Raw genomic sequence first — 25,662 nt, forward strand, 5'->3', positions numbered from 1 at the left:
TAATGATCAAACCAATAGAGCTGCTTCAACACTGTAACACTAACAAATTGCATTGATCAAACTAAGCCTCACATGAAAAACTGAATGCTGAATTCTTACCTCAAAGATGAGAGACCATACAAACATCACAAAAACAGTCATTGTCAGTGTATCAAAGTGTGCATGCATATGAACTTTTCAAAGGAACACACACTGATCACTCTGATCCTGCTGCTCTCAGGGTGCATACATGTGGTGAGCTGCTGTTGTGTGTAGGTTGACAGGTTTGTTGTCTGTTGGCTTTCCTTTTCTTCAGAACAAAGGAGTAGACAGAGCCAGATGTGCAGTGATGCCACACAGCTTTACTAAGCTGTGTGGCATCACTGCGTCATGGCCATTCTGCATACACTAGCTTCTCAAGCAGCACAAATATCACAAACACAGCCTGCCGTAAAGATGACGCATGCAGACATATGTATAAGCACATACTGATGTGTACACACATACACACACACACACCAACTGCAAATCTGAGTGCAAACCAAGATGAGAAATCATCCTTTAGAAAGGATGGCCCTGCCTATTTAATCACATCACGTCACCACCATCATATTACCTGGATCTGCAACTATTAGTTTACAGATCAACATAAAAACTATTCTGCAACTAATTTGATAATGGATTAGTGATTTTTTGCTATTTTGAAGAAAATAGGCAAACAAAAATTGATGGTTTCAGCTTCTTATGTGACAACTAATGCTTTTTTATTTGTCAACCATGGGTGACAGTGAACTGAAAATCTTTGGGTTTTAGACTGTTTATCAGAAAAAAAAGGACATTAGAGGATGTCACCTTTGACTCTGGAAAACTGTAACAACCATTTTTCACTATTTGCTGACACTGTATAGACCAAAAGGTTAGTCATGAAAATAAATGTCAGATTTATCAATAACCAAAATAATCCTTAGCTGCAGCCCTAATCGCTGACATTAACACACACAAGAGTTTAATTCTGACTTAGCAAGGCATGATCATTTAGTTAATTACACTGTTCTGAAAGCAACCTGTCAAGGGATGGGATATATCAGTCAGTTCTTGAAGTTGATGTGTTGGAAGCAGGGGAAATGGGCAAGTGTAAGGTTCTAAGTGACTTTGACAAGGGCCAAATTGTGATGGCTACATGACTGGGTCAGAGCATCTCCAAAACGGCATGTCTTGTGGGGTCTCCCTGGTATGCAAAAGAGGGGTCAACTGAAGAACCTGTGAGAGGATCATAGGTGCCCATGGCTCATTGATGCACATGGGAGGCAAAAGCTTGCCCATTTGGTCACTGCATATTGTCAATTCTGCACTGTCTGCACCATGTCTCTCTATCTCTCTCTGTATACCCATGCTTTTGTCAGTGTGCTACTTCCAGTGCACCTGCTTTTCACTAGGCCACAACAGCAAAAACAAACACAAAACTTAAGGAGATGAAAAAACAAATCCAGAGAAAAGAAAGACAGACATCAATCAGAAGTTATATGTAATGTGTGTGTGTGTGTAAAGAGTGACAGTACCTTGAGTACTTGGACCTGTCCTTCATTTGTAATGTCTTTCAGCAGATCACAGAAGGATCGACACAACGATTCTGCATAGTTCTGTAAATACACAAATTCAAATGTGTGGAAGTTATTTATCACTACATACACAGTTTTTGCAGTGTTGTTTTTGACTCTTTATATTCAAATTGAGATACAGTATGTTTGTGTCTGTGTGTACATCTCACCTGCAGGAACTCTGTTGCAGACAAATATACGTAGGCATTGACGATCTGAAAGCAGGTGCGCAGGTTCTCTGAGCTCAATTCTGAAACAGCACATCAGATGTTAAACTTTACCACACTGTACATAAAAGGTTTTAATTGATAGATGCACGCAGGGATGGAAAAGCAGACAGAGAGGGAAGACAAAGGCAAAAGCTGGAAAAGGCTGTTGGGTGGTCTTTGTTACCGGGTTTGCTCCTTGGAGTAATCATTAAACATGTTTCTTAAGTGTATATAGTGTTGAAGAAACTAAATCTTGTAGAAAAAATACCTCAAATAAATAATTTGGATGGCAAAAACATTAATTCCAGGAAAATAATACTTTGGTATTACACCAAAATGGAAGAATAACTCATAAAAAACTGACTTATCATAGTGATTGTCAAACTATGACGTGATGTTTAATGACCCATTTCAAGATATGACTGATGCAACAAATGAACGGTTGCAGCTTAAGGTTTAAAAATTCAAGCAGCAGATTATCTGGTAGGATTAATGAGAGAGGTTTTGAGGATCTATTAACAATGAGGACATGTAAATTATTAAGCATTCTGTTGCCTATGCAAAAGCATTATGCCTGCTTTAAATGCTTTCTGCTCTGTCTCTGATGTGTACCTGACCTTTGTTGTTTAGGATCATGTTGACAGTCAGTGAAGCCTAACAGATCAGGATGGATGAGACTTAAGGATTTTCTGTATGTACAATATTTATGAAATATTAAGAACTATCTACTGTATTTTTCACATTTGTGTTACAGACTTACAACAAATCAGAGATGTTTACTTGTATTTAACATCAGCAATAGCAAAGAGGTTATAAAACATGCCATTACATTCAAACAGGATTAAAATGGAAGTATAAGCTATAGAGACAAACAGCATGCTGTAATCATAAAAGAACAGATATGCTAAAAGCCTAGCAAATGTAACTTCAAAAACAATTCAATCTGAAAAAGTTGGCATTTTGGACAGATGTGATAATACATCAAGAGGGCAAATGCCCACAAAGTAATATGACCAAACACATTACATTTTGGACCATTTACAGACAATTATACATTAAAGGCCAGTGCGCAAAAAATGTACTTTAGTCAGCCCAAGCACACACTGGAGTCCAAAGCCAATATAGTGTTGTGACTTAAACTGGTAATGGACTCTTCAACCATGTGGCAGAAAGACAAGGACCATCACTGTGGCAATCTGTTGTGTAATAGGTTTGCTGTTACGATCAGAAGTGGACACTGAGTGAATGATTTGCCACTTAAAAGGTACAATGTGATGTACTGTGTGGTGTAGTTATGTACTGTACACAAGTGTATTTACATGTGCAAATGTGTTGATGTGTTGGGAGGGAGGGAAAACAGCTTTGCTAATTGAGCCAGTTTTTTAAGTAATTGCAATAGCTTGTCAGGCTGCTGAGTAAAAGTGGGGTTAAAAAGATAAAAGTGGGGTACAAAAAGACAGGAGGCAGTGATGGAGTCATGACAGAGGTGGAAATTTGAGTTACTGAAGTATTACTGTACAGACAACCTAGAAGAAAACAGACTAGACTGAGGGATAGAAGAAAGAGAAGGAAAATGGGAAATCATGGAGTAAAAAAAGGTCTACACACACACACACACACACAGTTTTAAAAACTGTTGTTTCACTTTAAATAAAATACCTAAACATACACCACGACTAACATACACACAGTAGGATATAAGGTTGACATTAACATAAGCTGGCAGGGTAACGAACCTCAATGCCTAGAATAGCATGCATGTGGCACTTAAAGACAGAGTACACTGGAACACAGACACACACATACACACACACGGGTGACTGAGAGGTGATGAAGGAAAGAAGAGACTGAGGAGACATTTCCTCAGAAAGATGGACTGACAGGATCTGAAACACATAAAGACACACCTACACGCAGAAACAAACACCCCCAAACAGTCAACCACACAGCAGCTACATACATACTGAGAAACATCTGCATGAATCATTTATAAAACTAATACAAGGTGACAAGGCAGCTAACGCTAATACAGATGTAGTGGACACATATAGAAAATAAAAACATTACTTTTAAAGCGGGGTAGAGGAAAGTAAGTGTGGTGTTAAAACTCAGAACATTTTTATGGTATACATGTACTTTTTTATCTAAAGGGGGGGGTTTGTATTCATTTTGTAATAACTCTCAACCCTGTCGTGGTTCCCGACCAACCAACTAAACACACAAGTCCATAACCTGCGATCAACGCTCACAAGATATTTCTTCATTTCCTGTACATTTTAAAACGGATTTTAAAGTCAACCATGATAACCAACTCGTTTTTTAAACATACTGTACATGTTCTGCAAAACACACATTGTTTTAACTAAAATGGGAACTGTGGTAGGATTTGCAGTCAGTTAGAGGTATGCAGCTACAGGTCAATGAAAACCATGTCATATGTCTCTCCAAAGCTGCAGTTCATAAAGTACCCAAAGAAGCCAGCGATTCAACGGCGAGATGTAGTAGAGGTGATCCAGTCTGACCATGCTTCTTCACATTGGAGATATTAATGCTGATAGATTCAATATGTTGTCTGTGGCCATCTGTCTGTCACAGTAAGGTAATGAAGATAATGTATGCTGCCATCTGTTATCTGTGCGGGTACATAATGTATTCTAGAGGCCTATTTAGTCAGCACATTATCCCACATGAATATTCACCTCTACAAAAGCAGTGCTGAGCAACATTAAGCGAAACACATGCAGTGTACATGCAAGATGTGTGAGCACAGATCAAGAGAAAACTGTGACTGATTTCAATACCAAAGAAAAAAATGTTTGCAATGAGAGGAATAAGCAGACACAACAAAGAGTGACGATAAAAAAAAAAACACATCAATGATTCTATAGCTGTTTGCACTGTCATTTTGTGCATTAAAAGGATGGGTGCTGGAATGTAGATGATTCATGGGAATACAGAAAGGCAAAAGATGAAAGCTCCACTACAACAAATTATTTTCTGTGCTCTAGTTACGACAGGCCACACTAGAAAAATGTATTCCTCTACAGAATAATGCAAAGGCAACATATTGATACACAGTGGGTTAACAATGAATCTGTCATAAGACAAGAAAAGCACACTAGGTCAGCAGTAGAGGGGAAACTTTTTTTTTTTACTTGTTTAGAAGCTGCATAGTTTTAGAACACTCCAATTTTTCCAGTTTTTTATTGAGAAATATGCAGTTTAATGTGTCATTGTACTCTGAAATGTAAGCAAAGAACAAATAAACAACTGCAGTTAAAAAATACATCATGGAATCAATTTATAAACCAGCTGAACACACTTGTGGCATTCTTTCTACAATGGAAATCAAATATTCTTCAGAAAGTTATTCCCAACTCTGTTACAGAAGTTCCCATAAATGTGTGGCACTTGTAGGTTGCTTTGCTTTCACTTTTCTATCCAGTTAATCCCGAACCAGCTCGATGGGGTTTAAGTCTGGAGACTGTGCTGGCCACTCTACTCAAGCTTACCATCTTTTCTTTAGGTAGTTCTGGCATAGCTTGGACTTATGTTTTGGGTCATTATCTTGCTGTAGGATGAACCCCTGACCAACTAGGTGCATACCAGAGGGTACTGCATGGTGCTGCAGAATGCTGTGTTAGCCGACCCTGGATCCAAAAAAACAGCCCCAGACCATCATGCTTTCTCCTCCATATTTGACAGTTAATGTCACACACTGAGGAACCATCCTTTGCCTACTCTACGGCGTCTAAAACTCCTGCGTGATGAACAGAATATTTTAAATTTTGATTCATCAGTCCATAACACCTTCTTTCAGTCTTCAGTAGTCCATTGGTGGTGTTTCATGGCCAAGGCAAGCCTCTTTTTCATATGACATCTTAGCAATGGCTTTCTTGCTGCAACTCAATCAGTCAAACCTGCAACTTGAAGTCTTCTCTTCACAGTTGAAACTGAGACTTGCTTACTACGACCACTATGAAGCTGTGCTTAAAGCTATTGTCCTGTGAGCCGCCTATCACGCAAGCTGTTGACTCTCAGAAACTTGTCTTCTGACTCTGTTGTGCTTTTTAACCTCTCGCAGTTCACCACTTACCTTTGTACCATTTCAAGCTATTCATTGGACATGGACTGCTTGAATTTCAATAAAGAACTGGAAAAATTGGGGTGTTTGACTGGTCGTGTACCAAGCTGCCCTTGTTGGAAGTACACTTTGTTTACTGGAAAATGTATACTCAGAGCTGGAAACAATGACCTATAAGTGTACAGTTGCCTATAATCTAATGAAAATGATGATCAGTTTTTGGAAAGATATAGCAAACAATGGAAAACAATTATCTAAACAACCAGGGTGCAGCCTATAGAGGATTTTTAAAAGTAATTTATTTCCTAAATCCTAGTGAAAATGGACATATGGGATCTACGGTACGTATTGGTGGATACTTGAGACTTTGGTGTACTTTCAGAAATGTATACTCTACAGACATTTTGAAAAATAGACATTCCATTAACTTGAGTTGATTTAATAAGCTAAAGGGTACAACCTCAATACCCAAGCTGAAGTCAACAACGTTTCTCATGTATTCTCAGGCACATTCAACATTTCTTCTGTTGTGCCCAAGAAAATTACAAGGGAAATTGAATCCCTTGTTTGTGTTACTCTTCAAGGGACCTAAAGGTATATAAGTCAGGCAAATGGTCGTGCTCTGTGTTGGTGTATTGACAACACATCATTATCAAATAGTATTACATTCATTTCAACTGACCAATTCACACCTGCCTCACAATACGATGCCCACAAAGCATAATTACAATTTACAGCAAAAAGAAAAATACTATGTATACACTTATTTACATTAACCCACACACAGGAACACACACTTGGAAAATGACAATATTAGACTCACATTGTGACATGTGAAATATATAATGGCTCTTCATTTAGTACTGCTTCTGGCTTTGATAATTCAGCTAAATGTAGCTGTGTTTTAACATAAGATTGGCGTAGGTGCATACATATCACTTAAATTATTCAATGTACTTCTGTTGTGAAACCATACACAGCTCCTCGCTCCCCTCCTCTCTCAGTGATAGTTGGCTTTTTACTCCACCTTTGAGTGAAGCAGTTCAGAACAATAAAAACACGTCATTAGAACCAGGTCCGAGACAGGAAAATGCAGCTAAGTGGTTTGGTCCCTCACTGACACTGATATATTATTATATATATAAACATTATTAGATTTTAGTACTGAAGCATCGATGTGTAAGTAGCATCTTATTGTTGTAGCTGCTGGAGAAGGAGCAAGTATTTTTTTAACAGTAAGAACATAAATCTGCATAAAGCATAAAACAGCTGTCAGGAGGTGACCTGACTCCTTGCAACAAACAAAGGTTTTCCTTTTTCCCTGCTGTGCTTATACTGTTTAAGTGATAGTTTCCACTACAGCACAACTAAATGTTTCAGTGAGGGGCCCAATTGTCATCCATTGTTGGATGAATACATTTTTTAAATAGAAGACCAAAATGTTATTCTACCCGTCTTTATTTCTGCTGTACAGAAAACGTACCGAATCATGACCCTAAAACCGAGGTGCATACTGAATTGTGAATTTTGTGTATTGTTACACTCCTAGTAAATATAATAACCTGGAGGCTAAAATCTCTGATCGCAGCTTTTCATCAGATGTTTTTAGTTGAAATTCTACAAACGAAATGTAAACAACTTAAGGCAAAACAGAAAAAATAAAGATGAAAAGAATTGTGTGCTTGTAGTTTTGATTTAAAACTAATATGTTTGTTCAGGCACATCTTCATATCACAAAGTATAGGAGCTAGAAGCAGAGGCTGGCTGCAGCATGAGAAGCAGCTCATTCATATTGTGATGAAATTCTGCCTCGATGGAGACTGTGTAACTGAAACAAAGAGACTACAAGAGAAAGAGGCTTTAAATCACCAGTGGCCTTATGCAGGTGGCATACACCTGAACAACTCTCACAGCAACCCTCGAGTGACAGCTGATCAGCATCTTATAACACTGACTAGTGTGTCTCCTCGAGCCCAGAATGACATCAACATGACAGGTAACGTTTATGAATGAGCTAAAAGCCAATACCTCAGGCACAAATACGTAGAAGGTTCCTGTTCACATGGCAGGGAAAACAATGCCAAATGTGATAAAAGGATATATCTGGAAAGAAAGGTTTGACTTTGAGATGAAGAGCCGTTAGGGAAAACCTAGTAGTGAGTGGTGCCGTAACATAAAGAAAAGCATCTGTCTGTTACAAACTATACTGCATTGGCGGCATTGACTTTTCTCTAGAGGATTTCCAAAAACAAACAAACAACTAAACATTGGGTGAGGATGATGAGTAAACTAATTAAATAAATGTTTTGATTTTTTCAATTTTTGGTTGGTTGGATTTTATTGATTAGACAAGATTGTTAGAGACAGCCTACACATTAGAATAAAACAGTCATTCTGTTCATGTGGCAAATGTCTTTCATTTTGAGTGAAGTAAAATACAATGACATATTCACTATCATTTCTTAAAAAAGAAAGAAAGAAGCATATGAAAGCATGTGAAATAAGGACACATAGCTGTTATTGAGTCATTTCTCCACACAGCTAAAGAAAATTGTTTTGTGTGGCACTGAAAAATAGTCTTTATCCATCATACAGACAAATTAAGTGCTCATCATACCAGTTTAAACACCAATACCTCATGGAGGTAACGTGGCACAGACAGTTTATCACAGCTTATTAAACATGTAGTGAACAACTCCATGAATGCAATGTATGAGAAAATAGCAGGTTCATCTCAACAAGTACAGATAACAGACCACTAGGGTTTATTAACAACAAGTGGTGGATACTACACTGTAATTATACTCAGGTTCTTAACCTTGAGTCATTATAGCAGACAATCTAACCAGACAATTTAAAAGTCAAAGGTGCATACAAGGAGAAAACAATGGCTCTAAATCTGAAATTTAATCTCTCAACTGTTAAATTGTGTAATATCAGTTTATATAACTTCCAGGAAGACAGTATGACTCTAATACAAACAGGGATCAAGGAGCGAATCGTTCTCAGTGTTGGTTTTACCAGTGAACAAAGAAACACACTTGAAGTGAGACAAAACTATATTCAAAACTACATAATCTTATATCTGAAAGCACAGTTATGCATGTCCCACTTGCTTTTTTTTAGGTAAGTAAATACATTCTTTTAATAGCTTTCCAATCTCTGTCCTTTCATAATGCCACCACCACAGCTGCTGTCATTGCTTGCCTGGCTGATAAGCTCGGCATATACGGTTGCAATACCATCTGAAGGAGAGTTATGTATGAATATCAATACAAGAAGAGGGAGAGGTAGCATTCATATGAAGAGAGAAAAATGAATTGAATTCTCATTCTGGGCTTGAGGCAGGTCAGCCAGCTCAGGGCACTGAGGCCTGGACTTGATAAGACTTTCATCATCTCCCCCCTCACTATTACAAATGAACCCAGGGCACCCTACGTCTCCATGTAGGAATTCAAACAGCACACAAAAAAACTATATGTGGTTATTTGAAATAAATTCATTTCCATTTCCACACAGCCTCTCCATACATTTTCAGTGTTACACTAATATGACAGGGACAATAGAAAGGTGGATATACTATGACACTTCTTTTTCCTGATGAATGCTATTCCTCCCATCATTTGCTATAATCAAATAGTCAGCTGCCTGATAAAGCTTTAGCCAGTATATCTTTCTTAGCCCTGCTCATATGCAACACAATCCACTTTGGTTATCAACATTAACAAGAAAATGAGCCTCACAACTGACTGTGCTAATGGCCTCTGAAATGCATCCAATGGTTGTTGGGGACTGCTAAAATTTGGTCATCGACCCAACTCAGTTGTTGCTTTACAGTACGTGATGGGGTCGGCAATGTTTGCTAAGTTACGAACAGATGACAAAAACGTATCTGTTCCGATGTGCTGCAAGGACAGTGTTTGCTCGGAAAGTTCAAGCCAGCCAGCCAGCAACCTGGATGGTTTTACAACCATAAAATGCACAACTCTAAATGGCAAATTGTCTGTTCCTTATTACATTAAGACCTGGAAATGACAAAAATGTGAAGTGGACAACCTCTAGAGAGAGATTAAACCATGTGCTGATGGTAGCTTGCTGCATAGCTACCTTATTAAAGCTGAACTCCTTAAGACTTTCTTAGGAGTAAAAAATACACCTGCAAGCACTACAGAAACTTTACCAGGTATTACTTTACACAGACTTACTGACTCTTCAAAAACATGAAAAAATACTTGGCCAACATGAGCCTCAGCTACAGACACTAACTCCCCTTGGGGCTCGAATAAGTCTTTCGATGAGTAATCATGCTTGAGAGAAACAAGAAGAGCACTGAAAGAGATTCAATGAAGTGGCAAAAAACCCCACAAAAAACTAATTTACAAGGAAACCTTGATAAAAGATATGGCAGCAAATGTGAAAAAACTGAAAACTCCCAGCTGTGTGCCCAGTAAAAAATCTGAAAAATATCACTTTAGTTGACGCAATAGCAGATCAGCATTGAAAAGAGCAAAAGAATAATAATAAGCTTTAGAGATTTAGACTACAAACATTAAAAAGGATGTTATCATTAATTGTTATAATATAAGACTTTAAGAAAACGACAGAAAACATTAATGCTACAATTGCAATAAATCAAATCCTACAGATATCATACATACACTCTCAAAATATCTTACTAAACATCCTGTGACCTTTCTTGTTCATCCCTGTATTAAATATGGCCAACATCTGTCATTACATCAAGTCATTACTTCTACGTAGGTGAGAAGCCTGTAGGAGGTGGTCCTCTGAGGGGGATGTCAAGATTGATCCATGGAGCACATTAGTTGAGCAGTTAAGTGTGAGACTACATTAGGAGAAATGTAGGCATGTAACTTTGGTCATTCTAAGTCATAGCTTCAACAACAACAACAACTCTGTGTCAGACAGAGGTCCAATGATGATACTGTGTGTTGGAATTACAAAACCATGTGGGAAACTTGCCTTTACCAGATTATTTTATCATTGTTTCATAAAAAGTCTTTCTTTTCTGTTCTTCTACTGTTCTGTTCATTTCTTGTTATTCTTTACTCAAAACAAACAAACTACTTTCCAGCTGTTTCAGATGAAGCCATCCAACAGTTCAGTTGGCATAAGGCCACATTCAGACCGACATTAACCCTCTTATTCATTTGAATGGGGGTCGTACACTGGGGAGGGGATACCAACGAAACTGGGGTGCCAACACAGAGATCTCTTGCAAAACAATGTACATCATCCTTCAAAAAAAGTAGCAGGTTGCAAACACACTTTCCTGGTAGATTACTTTGTAATGTGGAAACTGCATTTTGTCTGTTTATCTTGTGATCCTCGCCATGAAAGATTAAATAGTTGCCATGGTGATAATGTTCTAGTTGTAAAATTATTATTACAGAGTATTACAAACCGCTGTGCCTGATAAGCCGTTAAACATTTATTTGTGACTCCAACTGATCAACCTGGATTGTTTTTCACTACCTGCCGGGTACCTTACACAGCACACCCCCTACACTGTTTAAACACAGTGAAACCCCTCTATTGCCTCCATTGTTTCATTACGAGCTCTTCACACTGAGAAAAAACAGCAGTATAAAATAAAATTACATGGGGATGAATGAATACTTTAGCTCTATCTCTTGCTCACACTAATCAGTGTAACGCCAACAAGGAAAAAAACTGATGAGCTTACTCTCCATCAACACTAGTCAGTGCACCAAACAGAGCTGAAACATTTCCTAGTTCACAGCATGGTAGCGGTGATACAGAGCTTAGTGCTCGTCTAACAATTTAGCCAGGGCAAGGCTTTTGACATTCTAATTAGGGAATTTGCTGCTCCAGTTTAACAGTGATGGAGCAAGGCTCTTTATCAGGCAGGCCAGACCATACACCTGGCAAGCTGTGACACCAAACCAAGCCAGCCTCCCTCAATGGCTCACATCCCTCCACTGTTCTCTAAGGACTAAATAAATGAACCACCGGATGCTCTGATGAAAACCAGCCAAACATGACTGACCAAAGTCTTATGAAAGACTAAAAAACAAGTTAATTTCCTCTATAAAACTGTTCATCAATATGTAAATAAATGCATAATGTTGCTCTACTCATTTTCACCTTCACAGTATTAAAAGGGATACATTTTTTAAAATTGAGCGCTTGTTCTGACCTGTGACCATACCTCTAAGCGATCATCTTTCATCAGAGCACTTGTGCATTTCCCTCTAAGACTTCAATGTCATTAATGTGGTTTGAGTAGTAGTTTGTAAGGTTGACATGGTTGACATTGGCAAACAGTATTAGAGTAAGTGAGCATGATTTGAGTAATATTTTCAAGCTCTGGATGATGCTGCAGTGAAAATTGCAAGTGAAAAAGTGGAGCTTTTCTCATGAATGTACAAATTTGACTTGCGCAAAAAGCTGTTTGGGAAAATGTGTGCTTGCATGTGTCTATCATTTTGCATTTTTACAGTACCAAAGTAATGCTGTTCATTTGTACCAGAAGAGATATGAAAACGTTTTTCTTGTCTTTCCTTTAATGTCTGTCATCGGCAGAGAAATGCAGCGCTGGTCTCCACTGAGTCAAATTTTGAAAATGGACTGAAATATGACAAGTCTCAGTAGTTAACACAGAACATGATAATAATAGTAGGCAAAATCAGGTCACAAAATGATCCATGATGTTATGTAGACCAAAGATGGATGGGGGCACAACAGGATATCTTTAACAGGCAGAGCAATATTTTTTCTCTGTTTCTAGATTTGACAAGAGAGAACTGTTATGTATAATGAGGCTGTTGTTGGATCACTGAGAGGAAAGACAGGTTATGAAGATCCTATATATTCAGACATATTACAGTAAAAACACTAATATGTTTTGAGTTTATATCTCTTGGATTTCATATCAGGGAGTTCTGAGATACAGATATACCTACAGTGTATATCTCCAGGTAAACCAGTGAGCTCATGTACAGGATCTGAAATCTGTTTTCAAGTGTTGATCATTAATCATACACGCCTGTACAACTTTCATCTCCACTAATCTTCTCAATATATCAACCTATCCTGGAAGTCAATCTCATACCGTGAATCATATCATGCCATCTTTCATTTCAATCCATCCAACATTACATTTTCTCTGTTCTTCATTCTTGCACGATCTTGCCAAGTTCACATTATGTCTCACCTCCTTTAATCCGTCATTAAAGCCGCCTACGCCAGGAAAATGGCAGCTCATCAGTATTCACTAATTACTTGACAGATCATCAAATCATGTGAAGGGATGTTATTATGTTATCCAAACTATCAGTTAAGCGTGTAATAACTGCTTTTTTGGCCATTTGGGAGCAGCATAGATGAGCTGTAAACACAAAAAGAAAAAAGATCACAAGTTGTTTTGGCGAACTTGTGAGCAAACAATTGCTTATTGGTACATCCAGCAGATGGGGAGCAACCCTAGCATTCATTTGAACTTGTATTTGTGTCCAAGTGATGAGTCCACTAATCCTCCTCACGGATTGTGGATTACCAACTATGAGTTGATCAACACCTCTACCTTCTGAGCAATGTGAATGAGACTCTAAAGTGAACCCCAACAAATCAAACATGCCTTATATTGCATAAAATCTAGAATAACCCAATAAAAAAAAAATCAAATGCTAGCAAATCAGAGGCACAGTAGGACAGGTCATAACTTTGACGTTCTAAGAAAAGTTAGCAAGCAGTAATGGTTTAACTTTCCACTAACTGCTGACTGCTGTTGTCAGACTGTCTGTTAACTAAACCCTCAAGTTCACAGGAACTACATCAACACTTTAGGCCTGAGACGACCCGGGTGATTCAGAATAAAGGCACCATTTATTATTTCTTTATTCAGTAACCACAATGAAATACAGAACAGGTAATGTTTTTTTTGTTTCTGTTAAGTTTCATGTTTATACTTGCCTGGCTCTCCCTCAACATCTCTCACTTATTTTGTAATGACGTAGTGAGGCTTTTAATCATATTATGAGAGGATAAAAAGAAGGAGAGGTCACACTAGACCCAAAGCATATTGATTTGTCCACAGACACGTTAAAATCAATATGCACAAAAGAAAACACTGCCTGCTACTGCTAGAAACTACACTGATGAGACCGGCAAGACTGAACCAAAACCAAGTAGCAGGCCATAAACAACAAAACAATGAGCTGAGAGATGCTGCCATGTTACGTGGAGCTGACTGAAAATGTTCTATCTGCGATTTTTATATTATTTTATTTTTACTAGATTTATCTCCCTTGATTGCCGAACGTTTTCAATAAAATACTTCTGCATTGCTAGCTTTAAAGATCTATATTTCCCCGCTCCCTAAGAGTACACATCCAATGTATAACTTGTTTTTATGGCACTTTCTCTTCATTCATTTTCCTGTCATCCCTTCTCAAATCATTAATTTCCATCCACCATCTCCTTATTAGGTTTCAAAAATCTCTGCTTTTTCTTCATCCTCTTAATCCATTCCTCCTCCATTTAATCCATCCATCCTGTCCCCTCCTGTCTATGTCCTGTAGATTCCCCATCCATACTATAAGTGATTAAATGGTCCAGTAAGCCACTCAGGCTGCACTAGCATTCATATTACCTTTGACTTACTCGTTATGTGCAGAAGCACCAAATCAATACTGTTCCTCATCACACTGAAGGCCCACACACACACACATACCTCAACACACTATAGCAAGTGCAGTGTCCCAGTGCTCCAGGCCTGTGATAAATCACCCAGCCATTTCCATTCAATCTGCCACCAGTCACAGCTGCCTACAAAACCCCATGTAGTGGCCCTCATGGCTCGAGGCTATTACAAAGCCAAAGTGTGATCTTCATAATCTACTTTAGACTGCAGTAATAAAACTATGATAATAAGGCTTATGTCCACGGATTGCATCAACTCTTTCTCCTCCTTTTCTTCGTTTCTCTGCAATTTAAAAAGTATTTGATCATATAATGCTGGTTTGTTCTTTCAGACTGCTGATTTTTTTCTACCTCAAACTGTTTTGATGTGAAATATGTTTTTTTTTCAACACGCAAACACATATTCCTATTACACAATAAGCCATAATTTGAACTCAATTTATATGTCAATGCAAAATGCTACTGAGAAGGCAAAAAACAAACAAACATCCAAACTAATTTGCACACACAAAGACACACACACTCATAGACCAGCAAGCAACAAAATCTCATATGAGCTCACCCAGTAAAGCAGACATGTTTTGGAAAATTCTGAGCAGCTCTGGTGTGATGGCTGGGCTGTTCTCCAATGTCACCAACCTGCAAAAAGAAAGGGAAGGAGTGAGGAAGTAAACATAAAATGGGGGAATTTATGAGAGAGGAGCGCAGAACACATAGATTAGAGGTAGCAAAAGAAAATAGATAGAGAAACATCATGGGACAAATTACAGAGACAGGAAGAAGAGAAGATGGGCATCACAAAGGTGGGAAAAATAATACATTGAGAAGTGGGATTAACAAAAACAGAAAAAGTGGATAGAACAAAGCAATCTTTGAGGTGGTTTGTTCAGTCTCAATACACATCTGATAAAAATGTATGTATATGGGGGGTGACATGAGATGTTATAATTAACCCATGTTAGAAATACTTTTATGAAAAACCTTTGATGGAGGCAGGTGGATTTTACCTATATGTATTACTACTTGAGCAGATGAGACATGAATGATCTCTGTTTTACGAATGAATAGAAGATAAAAATGTACTGAGAGGGACACACATAAGATAAAAGCAAGAGAAAATGACACTGACTTTGTAAATAAAGCAAACAAATATTTAGGGCATGCCTGTTTATCAGAAGGGATAAAAGACAGGACATAAGACTGTAGCTTTGAGCTACAAGCACACAGCAGGCTGAACACTGTAGCTCTCCCCAGGGATAGTCAGAAAAAAAGAGATTAAGGAGAGAGTTAAAAAGCAAAGAGATGACAGGAGAGGAACAAAAGGTATCCCCAGAGAATTCTCTTATGCTAAAGCAAACCTTTTGGGAGCATCGTGCATATGCAAAAATAAATGCACTGTTTTGAAGCAGATGCATGAAAGTTTTAAAATGTCCAAAACAATAACAGAAAGGCAAGACTGTGAGCAGCAAAACTCAACAGCTCCATCACTCTCCTAAAGTGATTGTCTGTGAAACAGCAAATTCAAACAAGATGTCATGGTCAGCCCATTTACCATTACTTATCCGCAAAGTGTTCGGTCCCCATACAGTATATGTACTTAACGCGAGTCAGAGGCTGATGACTAATCTGACAAAAATGGACTTATGAGTGGATTGAGTAATAGACAAAAGGGGAAAAAGAGAACGAGTTAAAAGATAGTCATAGCATGCATGTGTGTGCAAGTGTGCTCTGAAGTGCACAAGAGGAAATTAGATCACTTAATGCTTCATCAATGTCTGCCTTGGGGTGATTTTTCTGTGTAATTTATAAAAGTTAGTGTATGTGTGTGTGTTTGTGTTTGTATTCATACCAAAGCTCCAATCCATCCTCCAACAAATACACATGAGGCGGCTGGGAAACATCAGTGCTCAGCTGGATGACAGGAAGAAGGAAAGGATACAGATTCTTACTCTCTGCCCCCAGGCCCTGTAGGAATACACAGATACAAAAAGTCAATGCCAAATTAAGAAAACCTGACAAAAAAATGTAGACAGTGGGCTTAAAAACTTCCTTATGTGTTTTAACTTAATATATGTTCCACACAGACCATCTGAACACAGTGAAGCAAGACAAATGTAAAGAAAAGTTCAGTGTGCCCTGATTCACCTATTCCCAGCCCTTTGTCAGTACACTCTGCTGCTTGCAGGCCTACACTTTGCCCAATCGACACTACTGGTGCAAGAATATAACTCGCTCTTACAATAGATAAGATTCATGCAGCCAAGACAGCATGCTGCAGGGCGTGTGTGCATTGTACCCACTTTTAAGAAGATGTCATGGATGGTGGCTTTTTGCAATCAAAGGAGTTTGAGACAATAAAATATTAAACAGCTGTTTATGATTTTGTTATGTGGTTTTATGCCAAATACCAATTTACTTCCAATGGTTGAGAAAAGGTTTAGATAAACCTAAGGGTTCTAGGATAAAGTCTAATGCACAAGGACGTATCCGAGACATATGTGTCCATACTATAACATGGGGAAGGTTAAATGAGCAGCTGAGTAGTGTCATCTTGACCTCTACCACATGGCTTTACACTCATGGTGGGCTGTGATCCAAGACAGCACTACTATGAGCACAGTGGATTACTTTAAAAACCAAATCGATTTCAAAATTTAAACTCATTACATCAATATAACAATAAATTCCACTACTATGTTCCTCACAGTTGGGGCTGAAAGAATGAAATGCCCTTCTTTATTACTGTAAGTATCAGTTCTTACAATCCTTTGGTCCTCTATTATACTGGATCCTGTCTACATCCAATTGAAACAGGCTGCAGTTCACATCAAATGCAACACAAGTGAAGATTTGCATGTAGGACTGTATTGCCCTGTTCAAAAAAGTGTGGGGAAACAAAAAAGCTGTTTAAGAGAACACAATTAGGGAAATTTCATTTTATTCTGCGTCACACTTTATTTTAGAATACACTAATAACACTTAATTACCCATACTTTGTAACACATTTGACAAAGACAAGAAATTATGTTATTTAATAGACGGTAAACAAAATAGGCTTATATGCTAATTAGACACCATTTATATAAATTATGCTGTGATTAGAAACCACATATTAGACCCAAAATACATAATATACAAAATATATATTATTACGACATTATATGCAGTGTCTAATTACATTATAACTTAGGTGAATTATGTATTATTGAGATGTAACTGTTCTTTTACTGTCTAATAAATCATCTTATTCCTATTTTTTGCCTAATTTGCAAAAGCACATCTTATTACATCTCATTTAGTGTACTTTAAAATAAAGTGCAACAAAGGCAGTTATTCTCTCTTCTGTGCCTATACATGTTTTATGTACTGGCTACTTCTTTTTTCAGCACTGCATGTTGTTGAGCTCCAGCCGTGATGGTGACTTTTAATAATGATGAAGGGCTGTGAGTGAAAGGAAATTGTATTCCATGCTTATCTGTATCTGTAATAACTTTATTACATACACACCTTTGTGCAGTTATTACAATTAGTTTAGTCTTTTATTCACTTACATCATATAATCATTTTTCTTTTGTTGCAGATTTAGTAGGAATGACTGAGATCAACCACTATGACTGAGTTCCTCTGACAAAGGCAAAGGATAACCTACCCTTCAGCACAACTGTCAGCCCAATTACTGACAAAACACGTACAATTGCAAACACAACTACACACACGTAAGAAACTTGTACAAAGACACATATTTCTTTCCAAATCTGTAACATTGACAACCATGTTTAGCATAGCTTATGAAGTTTGTCCTCTGAAATACTATTTCCCCTTGAAACATCACTTCAGTCTACTTCCCAGATACCCTCTAGTCTGTCAATGAAAACTAAACCACTGTTTGACACAATGTCCTATCAGAGAATCCCATCATTCTGACTTTGACTCCGCTACTTTGTGTATTCACAGAAAACCCTGACAAAAGACTGTGGGAGAGGGCAATGAGGAAAAAGTGCTAGTAGTGCGGATGTGTTTGCCTTCGTGTGTGTGGTAGTTAGCCTGACTAACACCAGACCGTGTCTCAATCTCATGTGAGATTAAGGTAAGGTCTGGCGAGGAGCGGTTCATTTCCTCGTATTTGAGGCAGGATCAATGTTGATCAAATGCTTCTGTATGCTACGGGAAAAAACTTACAGCCAATCATATCAATGATAAACGATGATGTATTCAGAGCCTGTAGTGAGCAGCATGAACACATCCTTTTTATGAAGGAAAAATCATGTAGCACAAGTTTTTGTTCTATTTTCAAAGTGAACTTGTGTTCTAATTTATTTAGCACACGATCTACTGCTGCTTTGAACAGTTGCTGCACCTCCGTGGCCGCCATGCTGGATGTAAACAGAGTCGCTCTACAGTCGTCATCGCCTTGACCGTTCTATGATTGGTTCCCTATCTCAGGTGAAAATTTTGTCTTGGTGGCCATGCTAACTTTCTGAGCGAAGTGGAATGTCGCTGGAAAGAGAGCATGGGTATACCCAGGCTATGTGGTAATAGTACTGGGGGAATGAATCTGCCGAAGGCACAGAGGATCCAAAGCATTATTTATGACATAAATTTGGCGTAAATATGCTCCTTCCTACATGTACAGTATGTGGAGATGGAGCACAGCCATTTGCAACAATCTGGTATCCTCATTGCAAACAAGTAACTAGCCTCTTGTTGACAAAATGCATTTTCTAAGATTGAAAACAATGTACCCATTCTTAAAGAACTGACTTCATGATGACTGATCTGGAAACTTTATAGGCATCTCAGATGCAGGTAGTCTAACAGGCTGCAAAATGGATACGGTCATGGCATAGGGTATTGATCTGTTTTGAGCTGCTCTATTTATGTATTTCTCTTGTTTTTCGTGGGCTTATATATGTATAGAAATTAATCTGCATATGAACACTGGACAAAAAAATCAATTCTAATTGCTTTTTATCCTTTTTCCCTCACACAAACCCTTTCTGAAGGCATGCCTCTCCATTCAGTTTCTCTACGGTGCTCACAAAAGGCATGATTTTGCCAGTGGCTTATCATCTGTGTGCCATCTGTCCCGGAATGACCTTAGCACATCCTTGAGACAAGCACAGACAACCTTTGCCAAATTTGGTCAATAAGAGTTCCTGTGAACTCATGATTTTTCATCATTCTGTCGGGGCCTCCACCAAATATGCTCAGTGTCTCTGGTGTGTTCAACTAATGCTTGCAATGTGCTTTTCGCGATTTTGTGATTCTTCAATCTGGTGCGCTCATTGACTCAGTATCCTGTTTGCCATGGGCCCACTTGGTCAGTGTTGCATCTAGGGGGAAACCCCCCAGTTGTACTTTGTCCCCATGCCAAACTCATACTCTGTAACATTAAGGTCTTTGAACATTCAGCACATTCATCAATCTCAGGAAAATCTCCCTTCATGACTGCCCAAGGGTAAGCAGTCTCTGTACATACATTTGCATACTGGTTAGTCCCAACAGGTACCTTCCAAACACAGGTTGCAGTTCTTTGTAGCTAGTAGTAAAATGGTCCCAATCCAGACCAATGGCAGTGAGCCATTCAGTCATCTATCTATAAATGACAGGAATGTCTGTGTGTCTGTCTGTCTGTCTATTATTCGCACATTTCTCGAACCGTTCATCCGATTGATTTCAAACGTGACGTGTCTTGCTACGGGCATGAGTAAGTGCAGTGCTAAGTTTGATGTTGTTTGGATAAGAAATGTAAAAGATATAGATAAATATATCAGTAAAAGAAGCACACATTTGCTGCAGCCACTCTAGCTGCTGGCCACTCCCCCTCTCACACAGCACACTGAGCACAGCGCAGGACCAGAGTTAACCGTGATTTCCACCGGGTCCATCAGCGGCACGAAACTGCTGCGCCACGGTTTTGCTCTGTCCTCTGCCCAGCATTACCTCACACCGGGCAGCTTGCTCTGGGAGAGAAATCTGCCATTAAAATGAAGTTGCACTGTTAATTGCACTGTTAATTGCGGCAGTCCAATAAAATACGAACGAGTGCCTTTAGCCTACCGTAATTACTGTAGTAGCAGCATAATTAAAAGGTCCGATTTTGTTAACTTGTTCAAATTGAGTTGATTTGGTATTTTTAATAGATGTTTGTGCTTTTACCATGTGTCAGTAGGCTACGTAGCTAGATGGTGTCTTTGTCTGTTTTATTCGTGTTTGTTGCAGAAAAATAATTGGGAGGCTGCACAGGTTGTTTTATTTTGAAAGACGGAAGTTTTATTATGCCAATTCTGTGTCTGACTTCCTGTCTGGTGCAATCTGTGATTTAGAAACGGCTCTGTGAAATATAGAAATGCTGCAGACTGATAGCGCTGTGGCGTAAAGAGCCTCCTGAGCCATGCCACGGCGCTCCTGGTGGAAATTGGGCTTTAGAGAGGGTATAAGGCAGCAGAGCTCTGGCAGCTACAATGTGAAATACACTTCAGTCCCTCAAAAAAATGGATGACACTGAAAACACTTCAATAGCCCAGGCTACATCGTAGTAAAAACACAGGCAAAAACAGATTTTGCATGGACACTGCACTAGTTATAGTATATTGGGCAAGATACCATTTTCCTCTCTGGTGTTCCTTTAGCCACATGCTTAAAACAAGATAAATGGGAGCATTACACTGGACCAGTCCAGGTTCATCATGCAGAAGTCTAGCTAGAAGGTATTTTCCTTCATGCATATCTGCAACCAAGTTGACACTCCTTGTGTGGCCCGGGACACCAAATACATCAGTTTTGATGGTTTAATGCAGCAGGTATTTTCTCACCACTTGTCTGCTATTGGGGCACTCCCCAAACTAGGGCCTGAGGTGAGCTCTAAGGAGGGGCAAACATTTTGATACAGTCATTTGTTGATGAAGCTCTGCCAGATATCTAATGTTGTCTTGTTGTGGTCTGGTCCTAGTTCTTGTAGATGCAGATCTGCTAATAAATTTTCACTTGACCCACAATAGTTCTGGTTTGTCAACCCATGACGTTGCATGGCCAACCTCAATCAAGGGTTTCAATCCACCCATCTGCTAAAATAAGGTGGATGTGTTAGCCAAGTCCTATGGGTAACCCCTTCCACAGTGTCAACGGTCATTCCACTAGAACCTGCTTCCCATGCCTGCTGATCCTGTGGTAATTTATTGAGATGGCGCAAAGGGTCATCTCTTTTTTTCACCTCCATCTCATCTTACTGTGGTCCTCTGTTAGTTGGTCCTCCCCTTGCAGGTCTGGTCCATCTATTAAAGCTGACAGGTGAGATAACAGGTGGCACGCAGGCAGAGAAATTGACAATCAACCCAGGCTCTGCCTTACCTTCTGGCACCTCTTTGGTGGAATGGGCCTTTGGGGCTCTTGTGTCTAAGTGGTCTTGGCAGGGTTCTTTCTAATTGTTTTTGGCCTCCTTTATCAGGCTCCTATTGTGTAGTTATTCCATCTAGAATGGTCTAGGTCATGGCCTTATCAACTTTTGGAGCTTGTATGACTGCCTAATCTCTGGTCTTGAATTTTTTTAGTATGTAGCAATGCGAATCCAAGCCCATTCAGCTTTACACCCTTAGTCCCTCCTACAGTTTGCCAGCTACGTACTGCGTTTTCTCAAAAGAGAATTGTATTCCCCACTTTGAAGCAGGAGGTACATAAGGGGAGGTGTACAAAAATAATTAAGGGGCAGCTGCACACTGTCTTCATTTGCTCAGTAAAGATCCTTTTTTTATTGATTTATATATAGTGTGTATAAGTGCATAGAAAATGTATAGAACACATATGTATTAAAATATCTCTATTGAGGAAGTGAAGACAGTGTGTAGGTGTCCCTTCTTCTTTTTAGTATGTGGCTACTCCACCAACACACCTGTCACAAAGACTATTCAAGTATGCAAGATATTTGATGAGCTACATAGGGGTCCAAATGAGGAGACAGACTGCTTAAACGCTTTGGGGAACTGAACTTCTGTTTCAGGATATTTTAAGTGATAAAGTGTTTGTTATTGGGGCAAATTATTAACCATAAAATATTATGAAAGTATGGCAAAATACAGTGTAGATTACACATAATTCACACAGCTAAATAGTACATTTAAATAACACTGGTGTAAATAATATGTATTTGTGTGAGCAAGTGCAAGAAAAGCCAAGCAGAAATTTCTCTAGTGGTATTGATACAATCCAGTCATGATTTCTGATGTGATGTTCTGAGGTGGGAGGATGGGAAAATGTGTCACAGAAACCCAGTCATTGTAGGTAGGTGCACCTGATCTAGCTCTCTGGAACATACATTTTGGAACTCAGTATCAGTAACATGTGGCCAGGCCCATAAGATCAACCTTATTGCCAGAGCCAATTAACAGCACCATCTATCACACTGCAGCACCTGGTAATACCACTCACAATCAACAATAAACAATAATAATAAACAAAGTTCAACAAAAAAGGAGCTGTCTAACCCACAGAACAATCAATTAAATGTAACTTTAATTTTCTCTGTGATAGCTTTGTCTCTGGCTGAGAGAGACAAAGCTGGTCGGATCTCAAGGTGGGCTGGGTAGCTGAGGTCAGCCTTGTTTGTTTTCTCTGTGCGGCGTGTCCGCTCCTGGTGCGATCCCCATAGTGTCCCGGAGATGTTCCACATTTTAGAACTGTCTGTATTTCTTTATTTAACAGATTTAAATAATCGAAATTTGGACGTGTGTGAATCGATTCAGATTTGGCCACGTTCGAATTGCGAAGCATATAAGAATCGAAAATTTCCCCCACCCCTAGCTGGCTCACTGCAAAACCAAGGTGTAACCAAATTTGTGCCATGAGACCAAATCATATGATTGGTGAGTTTGGTAAGACAGCTGAATCAAGCTGTAAATATCCAGCAGCCATATAAAAAGACTGGCACAGACAAACTGCTCACCAGTACTCTTGCAGGCACTGTTAATAGACGAATAGAATCATAATAAATCCAACACTCATGAGCAAATTGATTACAAGCTAACAATTGGGTGTTTTATAGCCATTGACTGAAAGACATTTCATGTAACAGGTGGTAAAAATGTAAAATGTAAAGTTTCACATCAATCACAAACACAAAGCAAAGAAAGAACATCTGCTAACATCAGCTAGAAAAAAAACACTGTTGTAGTGCTCATTGCCTGCAGGTGGCTCAAGTACAAGAAAATGCACCAGCTATGCCTTTCTTTGCCTGTGGGAGTTGATGCTAAATCTGCATGTTGAAACTCCTGCTGCTTTCCTGTGGGTGGAACAGTTTGGCATGTGTCAAACAGTGCCTGGTAATGACCAAAATATTCCCTTTTTGCATAATCTACAACTTGCTACACATTTAAAAAACTGTGTCTTAAGTTTGTGTCAGTTCAATGAGATGCTTTGCATCTGAAAAAGAAGACACAGGCTAACATAAAACACTTGTCAAGTTCAGGCTGACTGATATGTATGATCACTGAGTATGTTTGTGTGCCAACATTAACATGATGCACGAGCATTGGAAGTTGGAGATCCATCATACCTGTACCAGATGGATGAGAGTAGTGAGTATGGCACATCGGAGCATGTTGTGTTCTTCAGATTGCTTCCAAAGCAGGGGTAGGTACTGAACCAGGCAGCCAACATACGGCCTGATCTAAAGCAGGAAAAGCAAAATAAAATAAGAAGCAAGTTAAACAGCTAATATGTCTAACTTCTATGAAACATGTTAGAGTCTTCAAACACCTTAAAGGTAGAAAGAATCATGTTAGGTTAGTTTTTGTTAACTTCACATTGGCCTTTAATGGTATTCAGCCATATCTGATAGTCAGCAATTTTAATGTAGACCTAAGCATTGTAGACTGGGGTAATGACTGACTTACAAATAGAACACAAAGAGTTAAGGTAAATAGGAAATTGTCTACAATAATAAGACATTTATTTAGTATAGCAATTTTCACAGAAATAAAATTCACAAAGTGCACACAAAGTCTAGTCAGTTACAGTAATGTCCTCCACAGGTTCCCTCTAGGGTTGTGTCCTCTGTTGTAGCCATTATGACAACAGATTCATTTTTAAGTTGATGCTGATGAATCAAGAATTGTCAACCTCCTTGGCCTCAGATGAAAGTTGCCATGGACCAATTGTTGAGCTGTTTCTTGTTGTGAAAATGCTCTTTTACAATGGAATGTCTCCATAATTAAAGATGTGGGTAGATTTACCACAGCCTCCCCCAGCACTCTAGAGCAGTGCCCGTACAATTGCAGAGTACAAGCTTATAGCATCTGCCCTGCACTTAAGTGCCGCTATTGCCATGAAGAACAAGTACAAAAATGTCTTTGTCCCTGTTTCCATTAAAGTCTTGAATGCTATGAGAAGGACAATGAATTGTTGTGATTGCTATGGTGATGATGGCGATGGTGGTGATCGACAATTTATGCTTTAGTTACTTATTTGGCCTTGAAAAAGTGAATATGCAGCATACAGGCAACTATGCATTTAAAGTAACACTCCCCCCTGAAAGCTTTGCATGTTAGGTAACTGAGGTGAAGCACTCAAAGCCACGCTGGCTAACACATGATGTGAGTGTTTGTATACCCATGGCAGTAACAGCAGCAGCAGTCATAGCTGAACTCATGGGTAGAGTAGCCCAATCATTTTTGAATTTATTTAGTCTGTATTTTGAAAATGTACTGTACCAGTTGCATACATTCAGTAAGCCTGTTACAGTTACCAGGGATGGCTGTAACTGTGTAGTATTTTACAATGTAAAATAAAAAAGTGAGCAGCTGAAACCGAAACCCTGCTTCTGACTACAGACATGTCTAAGATTCCCCTGACGTCCTAGCACGGCACTGAATCATATACTTTAAAAAGTATTCTGTCATTTTCTTGTGTCAACTTATGCTAACCTTTTGTATTCCCTGTAGTAACTATGTGGCTGGGCTGCAAACATTTTTTTTGCTCAATTACACCTTTATAAAAAAGAAGCTCTCTAGTAGCACATGGAACACTAAAAATAAAACATGATATATTGCCTTGTGGAGAATGATAAGAAGTGATAAAACCAGGCCCACAAACCAGCCTAGGATGACAACTGTGA

General features: G+C 38.8%; 1 protein-coding gene across 2 annotated transcripts in view; it reads right to left on the reverse strand.

Moving 5' to 3' along the window:
- The window catches only part of ipo11 (importin 11), a 116,156-nt gene that overhangs the window by 38,134 nt on the left and 52,360 nt on the right, over positions 1 to 25,662 (reverse strand). For both annotated transcript variants that reach the window (XM_053325328.1, XM_053325329.1), the window contains exons 20-24: positions 24,103 to 24,216; positions 16,405 to 16,520; positions 15,118 to 15,194; positions 1,748 to 1,827; positions 1,539 to 1,619 (exon numbers count right to left, since the gene is read on the reverse strand). In XM_053325328.1, coding sequence (XP_053181303.1) covers positions 1,539 to 1,619; positions 1,748 to 1,827; positions 15,118 to 15,194; positions 16,405 to 16,520; positions 24,103 to 24,216 — 468 coding nt within the window. The remainder of the gene's footprint in view (positions 1 to 1,538; positions 1,620 to 1,747; positions 1,828 to 15,117; positions 15,195 to 16,404; positions 16,521 to 24,102; positions 24,217 to 25,662) is intronic.

Source organism: Scomber japonicus, chromosome 9 (genome assembly GCF_027409825.1).
Source record: "Scomber japonicus isolate fScoJap1 chromosome 9, fScoJap1.pri, whole genome shotgun sequence".
Lineage (NCBI taxonomy): Eukaryota > Metazoa > Chordata > Actinopteri > Scombriformes > Scombridae > Scomber > Scomber japonicus.